The sequence below is a fragment of the Danio aesculapii genome, chromosome 9 (assembly GCF_903798145.1).
Source record: "Danio aesculapii chromosome 9, fDanAes4.1, whole genome shotgun sequence".
NCBI classification, from domain to species: domain Eukaryota; kingdom Metazoa; phylum Chordata; class Actinopteri; order Cypriniformes; family Danionidae; genus Danio; species Danio aesculapii.
This window is the reverse complement of record NC_079443.1, coordinates 54,762,509-54,771,068: the sequence shown is the minus strand read 5'-3', so window position 1 is coordinate 54,771,068 and position 8,560 is coordinate 54,762,509. Positions and strand designations below refer to the sequence as shown.

The window sequence follows — 8,560 nt, the reverse complement described above, 5'->3', positions numbered from 1 at the left end:
GCTTTAAAACTATTAAAAACTGCTTTTATTCTAGCTGAAATAAAACAAATAAGACTTTCTCCAGAAGAAAAAATATCAGAGGAAATACTGTGAAAAATTCCTGAATCTGTTCAACATCATTCGGGAAATATTTAAGAAAGAAAGAACAATTCAAAGGGGGCTAATAATTCTGATTTCAACTGTAAATGGCTGAAGACTAAATTATTTGCCCTCCTGTTACTTTGTATTATTGTTATAATTATTATTATTGGAAATTATATATTTTTTTGTTTAATTTTTGTTTTCATTGTTGATAATTGTTCGTTTCATTTGATCAAATTTTTAACATTTGTAAAATGTATCATTGTTTTTTTTTTTGCATTGCAACTCATTAATTTATTCATTCATTCATTCATTCATTCATTCATATTTTTACTATTATTTGATTTCTTTAGTTTCCTTCAATTTATTAATTATTATTTTATAATTAAATATATTTTTCACTTTTTTATTTTTTATTTTAGATCTTTTTTACATTTGCATATTTGTATTGTTTTTGCATTGTAATTGATTAATTATTCTTTTTACTATAATTTGACGTCATTTCTTTAAATGTATTATTATTATATTTATTATTATTTTAAACATATTTTAACTTTTTTATTTTTTGTTTTTGCACAAAAATGTATTAATTAATCTTTTATTATGATTTAAATTTGTACTATATTTTTACAATTGATTTAATTTATATGTCATATATATGTCATAGTAGTATATGTTTATTGTTTTAACAAGCTTAATACATCTACAGTATATACGTGCATACAGGCTAAATTAAAATAAAAAAATTAAATATACACAAATATATCCTGTTGTACTGTGAAGCAGAACAAGGAAATCTGCAACAGCATGTCCTATAACACTATTATTCTCCTAGAAAAAGTCAGGTTCCTTTAAATTACAATATAAATTTAAAAGCTATCAGCATTATTACTGCACGTCAAATTTTTACAATGTTTAGAATTTAAATAAAATCTCAGAATTAATTTCTAAGCATTTATATAGAATTATTCGAGATTTTAATTATCTTAATAAGTGCTGTAAGGACATTTTCACAGTATTTCCTATAATATTTAGTTTCCTATTCGGCTGGAATAAAATCAGCTTTTTAAAAACTATTTGTAAGATCAATATTATTATAATATTATATTTTATTAGCGATATAAAGGTTATTTTGGAGTAAAAAAAAATCTTTCCATGTGAAATCTACTTCAATATTCACTTTCTTTTCTTGAAAATCTATTTTTATAATTCCAGGAGAAACAAAACTGATTATAAATAACCAAAACAGGACTAATGCTATAATTACAGCTGTTATAATGAACAGAAACGCTTCCCATGTCCTTTAGTGTTGACATCAGGTGTTTTACCACGGCAGAATGTAGTAAAATCCACATTACTGGAGCCCTCATGGAGAAAACCAGCAACAATGTGGAAAACAAAAGAAAATATGACCCAGACGACACTAAATACGGGTTTGGTATCGTTGCTACTTGATATCCAGAGAAAAAAAAAGTCCTGAAGCAAAACCAGGAGAAGTTTACGTCATTTACTACATTATATAACAGCAGAAAGAGATTCAATTCATAAAACTCTCAATGAAAAACTCTCGATGTTTATAGGAATGCGTGTCATATATCAGCCCTTAAAGATGGACAAAATAATAATCATAAATGATTTCACCTCAGAAAATGTCAGTAAGTTTGATTAAATTATTCTTATGGTCCTGGTAAAGTCAGGAGTACAAGTTGCACGCACACACACAGGAACACAGACACGCACACAAACAAGCACGCACCCACGCATATGCATGCTCTCACACTCTCTCTCACACACACGCACGCACAATTAAAATAGTTCTACCCCAACTGATCAATACAGGCCTTGTATCATCATAGCAACTTTAGAGTTACCACAACCAATTATTATAGTTGTGTTACCATAGCAACTGTAGAACTACCACAACAGATCAATTAATATAGTTCTTGGATAACCATAGCAACTGTAGAACTACCAAAACAGACACATTTCTAGATTTGTTGTGTCGCCATAACAACTATAGAACTACCACAACAGATCAGTTAATATAGTTGTTGTGTTACTATAGCAACTATTGAACTACCGCAACAGATCAGTTAATATAGTTGTTGTGTCACCATAACAACTATTGAACTACCGCAACAGATCAGTTAATATAGTTGTTGTGTCACCATAACAACTATTGAACTACCGCAACAGATCAGTTAATATAGTTGTTGTGTCACCATAACAACTATTGAACTACCGCAACAGATCAGTTAATATAGTTGTTGTATCACCATAGCAACTATAGAACTACCACAACAGATACATTTCTATAGTTGTTGTGTTACCATAGCAACTATTGAACTACCACAACAGATCAGTTAATATAGTTGTTGTATTACCATAGCAACTGTAGAACTACCACAACAGATACATTTCTATAGTTGTTGTGTTACCATAGCAACTATTGAACTACCACAACAGATCAATTAATATAGTTCTTGTATCACCATAGCAACTATAGAACTACCACAACAGATACATTTCTATAGTTGTTGTGTTACCATAGCAACTATTGAACTACCACAACAGATACATTTCTATAGTTGTTGTGTTACCATAGCAACTATTGAACTACCACAACAGATCAGTTAATATAGTTGTTGTGTTTCCATAGCAACTATAGAACCACCATAAAAGATGAATTACTATAATGCTTGTTACCATAGCAACTATAGAATCACCACAAACGATAAACTACTATAGTTGGTGTATTACCATAGCAACTATAGAATAAAATCAACAGATCAATTAATAAAGTTATTGTGTCACCATAGCAACTATAGAATCACCACATTAGATCAACTTTATTTTGATGGTCCCTATTGCACATTTTGTTGACTAAAAGTTGCGCTGAAACTACATGCCAATTACGTCTCGTTTGAGTATTAGTAGACTGTCTGCTTAATGTCTGCTGATTCTGCTCCTTCAACAGACATTTGACTGACTATAAGAAACTTAGCAAGTACATGTCGACTTACACTAACCCTAACCTCAATCTAACAGTCTACTAATAATCTAATGAGAATTAGTTGGCATGTAGATGCAGTGTAACTCAAATTCAACAAAATGCGTTAAAGGGACCATCAAAATAAAGTGATACCTAGAGGTTTTTCACATGGGCTGGGTTCTGCTAGTATCTTCACTTTCATGCAGTTCTACTGGCAACGCAGTGTAAAGATCTTTATAAGCTGGTAACTGTTGTTTTTTCATACACAGACACAGAAGATGTACCGGCTGCTACCAATGACGAGTCTCCCGATGTAGAGCGTGAGTATCTGATTTACTGTGACCTCTGCATTTGAAGAAAGCTAAGGCCAGGTCTATGGAGCAGTGTCATGATTTAACTGTGAAATCTCTATTACAGCTGTAGTCGCCGAAGCTGGAGCTGAAGAGCAAACACCTAAGGAAGAACCAGCAGCAGAAGAAGAACCAGCAATAGAAGAAGAACCACCAGCAGAAGAAGAACCAGCAGCAGAAGAACCAGCAGCAGAAGGAGAACCAACAGCAGCAGAAGATCCAGCAGCAGAGGAACCAGCAGCAGAAGAAGAAGCAGAACCAGAAGAGCCAGCAGCAGCAAAGGAACCAGCAGCAGAAGAAGACCAAGAACCAGAAGAACCAGCACCAGAGGAACCAGCACCAGAGGAACCAGCAGAAGAAGAACCACAATCAGAAGAAGAACCAGTAGTAGTAGAAGAACCACCAGCAGAAGAAAAACCACCAGTATTAACAGAAGAAGAACCACCAGCAGAAGAAGAACCAACACCTGAAGTACCCATAACAAATCCTGTGGGTGTGGCTCCTGCAGGTTAGACATAAGTTTAAAACACTTTACAATAATTTTAGCAAGAGTACAGGGTGTTCTTAGGAGAGTTAACAAATAAAGTCCTAAAAGTTGTTAAATTTAGTTTAGAATTTATGACTTTTTTCCACGGAGCATTTATTTCTATTTTTACAGTCAGAAGTACCCAAATACCAACCTGTACTGTACTGTACTAAAGTGTACCGTACCAAGTCATTTCTTGTGTTACTATAGCATCTAAAGAACTACCACAATAGTTCAATTACTATAGTTGTTGTGTTTCCATAGCAACTACAGAACCACCACAAAAGATCAAATACAATTCTTGTATCACCATAGCAACTGTAGAACTACAACAACAGATCAATTACTATAGTTGTTGCATTACTATAGCAACTATAGAACTACTACAACCGATCAGTTGATATAATTCTTGTGTCACCATAGCAACTATAGAACTACCACAACAGATGAATGTACTACCATAGCAACTATAAAACCACCACAAAAGATCAATTAACATAGTTCTTGGATCACCATAGCAACTATAGAACTACAACAGCAGATTAATTACTATAACTGTTGGGTTACCTTACCCAGCTAGCAAAATTCATGTGGCTCAAATCCGGCCCACACCAGACACTTACATCCAGCCCACATACTGCATGGAATGATGGCACTTGGGCGGTCCGCTCCTGTTTGCCACATCTGGGCCACAATTAAGCCATAGCAACATCACATATCAGCCAGAATTCAACCAATGAACCAGAACTGACCCTATTCTGGGCCACAGTGTGCTTTTATTCTTTGTCAGATCTGGCCTACACCTTACATTTGCTGGGTGTGGCAAAGTACAAAAATCCCAGCATGCATTAAAGTTTATTGATGCTCCAGTTTTCATTATTTGCTGTTGATTCCAAATCCACAACAGCCATAGCTTACTGTGCTGAATATTCGTCAAAAGTGGCCCATAAATGTTTTAAGATAACTGGGCCACATTTTCCATATGTTCTCTGCAGCACTATAGGCTAACGGCTGCATTAGCCAGAGTTTACTGTGTCGAATATTTGCCAATAGTGGTCCACATATCTTTTAAAATAACTGGGCCACATTTGCCATATTTTCTCTGGGCCACATCAGGCTCACAGCCGCAATAGCCAGAGCTAACTCTGCCTAATATTTGCCAAAAGTGGCACACATATGTCTTAGATATCTGGTTAAGATATCTGGGCCACATTTGCACTTACACATGTGAGCCACTTTAGGTTTAGACCCAGATTACTCTTAAATGACTATGCCACTATTTTGCCAACTGTGGCCCACATTTGTCCTCCATCATTTGGGCCAAATTTAACATTTTCCACAAGGGCCACATTCGGCTCACATTCAGATTACATTTTGCCATAAGTGCCAAATCTTTGCCTTAAATGGCCCATATATGAATTTGAATCTGTGACCCCCTTTGCAATTGTACAGGTGGGCCACTTCAGGCTCACATTAATTTTGTCTGGGCTGAAGGAATACCACCAGTGCCGCATAACTGCCTAAAGTGGCCCACATTTCTATGCTATCTGGGTAGCAATTATAGAACTACAACAACAGATCAATTGTTGTAACCATAACAACTATAGAATTACCACAACAGATCAATTAATATAGTACTTGTGTTACCATAGCAACTATAAAATTACCACAAGATCAATTACTATAGCTGTTGTGTTACCACTTATTTAAATTTTATGGCTCGTTTCCATTAAGCAGTACAGCAGAGTGTGCTGCACATTTATTTCCATTTTTTTAATGACAGAAGTACAAAAATGGTGAACCATACCATACTACTTGCACTACTTGAACACTTCATATGATGGTACCTAACCCAGCAGGACACTACGTAAAGGGTGAGCTAGACCCAAGTCCTTTTAAGGCAAGTCATTTGACTCAGTGGTCATCTTTGAAACATCTGTCAGGCTTTCTGATTCAATAGGGAAACATCAAATTTTCCAAAACTGTTTGCCAAGCTTATGATTAAACTTCATCACCAGTGAAACTTAAATTGTGTTTGTTTTTCTGGTCGCCCAACAATGCACATGCATTCTGAAGTAATTCACTGTTTTATTCTTGACGGCAAATCTCTTTGTTTACAAGTTTGTGGGCGTTCGATTGTTTTCCCTCATGGGATTTGTATTTTAATTGCAGAGGCAAGAATTCATGAGGTCAGATGGGGCAAACTGTACGTCATGTTTGTTTCATACAGAGTACAAAGCCTGAGAACATTGCTTTCAGGTGTAGTTGGTGTAGAGATGTCAAGCTTGATGTGAATATATTTCTCATGTCTGTGAGGCAAGTATGGCGACGCAGTGGCCCAGTAGGTAGTGCTGTTGCCACACAGCAAGAAGGTCGCTGGTTCGAGCCTCGGCTGGGTCAGTTGGCATTTCAATGTGGAGTTTTCATGTTCTCCCAGCATTCGCGTGGGTTTCCTACGGGTGCTCCGGTTTCCCTCACAGTCCAAAGACATGTGGTACAGGTGAATTGGGTAGGCTAAATTGGCCGTAGTGTATGAGCGTCTATGGATGTTTCCCAGAGATGGGTTGCGGCTGGAAGAGCATCCGCTGCGTAAAAAATGTGCTGGATAAGTTGCCGGTTCATTCCGCTGTGGCAACCCCGGATTAATAAAGGGACTAAGCTGAAAAGAAAATGAATGAATGAATGAATGTAAGGCAAGTATTTGTTGAGATTATAGAGCACTGTTCTACACCAAGGGCGACACGGTGTCTCAGTGGTCAGCATTGTCATCTCACATCAAGAAGGTCACTGGTTCGAGTACCAGCTGGGCCAGTGGTCATTTCTGTGTGGAGTTTGCATGTTCTCCCAGGTCAGTCTGTGTGTGAATGAGTGTGTATGGGTGTTTCCCAGTAATGGGTTGCAGCTGGAAGGGCATCCGCTGTGTAAAACATATGCTGGAATAGTTGGTGGTTCATTCCGCTGTGGCAACCCCTGATAATTAAAGAGACTAAGCTGAAGGAAAACAAATAAACAAATGTTTTACCTCAGCAGGTTCATAATGAAGCTGCAGAAACTGTCATAAAAACACATGTTTGGCATAAATACAGCCTTCTTAGAGTTTTTGTCTTGTTTTTAGTCTAAATATCTACAAATTCCTAAATCTAGAAGCCTTTTCTAGACAAGCAAAAAATATTGACTCATTTTCAGAAATAACGAGTCAAAATGAAGTGAGTTTTTCCTTAAAACAAGCAAAATAATCTGCTAATGAGGGAAGAAAATAATACAATGTCAAAAGGAAAAACACAATTATTTTGCTTCCCCCATTGTCAGATTGTTTTGCTTGTTTTAAGGAAAAACTCACTTCATTTTGACTCGTTATTTCTGAAAACAAGACAATAGCTTTGCTTCTCTTAAAATGCTTCTTGACTTAAGAATTTGTAGATGTTTGGATTAGAAACAAGACAAAATCTCGAAGTGTAAAGCTGTTTCATTGTTCAAGCTTGTGTTTTGTGTTTCTGAGTATGCTTAGCCACACCCCCCTAACCGTTAGTTTGCTGTGAGCTAAAGATGAGAGGCGGAGCTCAAACAAAACCCCGCCTCCATATTTAAAATTCAGTTTCAGTTGGAAATACATCATCATACTGAAATAAAAGGTAACACTTTATTTTGAGGGTCCATTTGAGTATTAGTAGACACAGTAGATACAGACATTCAACAGACATTTAACTGACTATAGACCATTTTGAAGGATGTAAACAAAAACAATCATCCAAACGTATTTCCTGTTTTACATTTTTAATTTCTGTAGCTTCCAAGAATCCTAAAAGGGTCACATATTGATAAATAATGTTATGATAGGTGATTAAACATTAGGTTATGATTGAATTGCCTCTTGTTACAGTTAATAAATAGTTTGATAACAAGCAGGAAATGTTCATGGGTCAATGACATCACCACATTGAAATGGTCTATAAGAAACTCTGCAAGTCATTTTACACTAACCCCAACCTAACAGTCTACTTATAATCTAATGAGAAATACTAGCGATGTAACTTAAATTAACAAACGGACCATCAAAATCAAGTGTGACCAAATAAAACTTCTGCTTCACACAGACTTAAGGAGATTATCATCAATCTGAATGACCTTCTGGAGGGATTCATTCATTCATTTTCCTTCAGCTTAGTCCCATTATTTATCAGGGGTCGCCACAGCGGAATGAACCGCCAACTATTCCAGCAAATGTTTTACACATCGGATGCCCTTCTAGTACTGGGAAACACCTAAACACACTCATTCTCACACACACACACACACACTCACTCATACACTACAGACAGTTTAGTTCATCAATCCCCCTATAGCACATGTGTTTGGACTGTGGGGGAAACCGGAGCACCCAGAGGAAACCCACACCAACACGGGGAGAACATGCAAACTCCACACAGAAACACCAACTAACCCAGTGACACGAACCAGTGATCTTCTTACTGTGAGGCAAAAGTGCTAACCACTGAGCCACCACCAAGTCGCTCCCTCTGGAGTAATGATGCTTTCTATCTAATAAATGAAGCTTTGGTGAGAAGAAAAGCTTTTAAGTCTTGATAAAACCAGGAAATGTTTTAACTGCCA

The 8,560-nt window shown here is 36.4% G+C and overlaps 1 protein-coding gene across 3 annotated transcripts in view; it reads left to right on the top strand.

Moving 5' to 3' along the window:
- Positions 1-8,560, top strand: part of si:ch211-39i22.1 (fibrous sheath CABYR-binding protein) — a 46,104-nt gene that overhangs the window by 12,997 nt on the left and 24,547 nt on the right. For 2 of the 3 annotated variants that reach the window (XM_056466010.1, XM_056466009.1), the window contains exons 2-3: positions 3,343-3,393; positions 3,491-3,931. In XM_056466010.1, coding sequence (XP_056321985.1) covers positions 3,343-3,393; positions 3,491-3,931 — 492 coding nt within the window. The remainder of the gene's footprint in view (positions 1-3,342; positions 3,394-3,490; positions 3,932-8,560) is intronic. The other variant, XM_056466011.1, reaches the window with a different exon arrangement.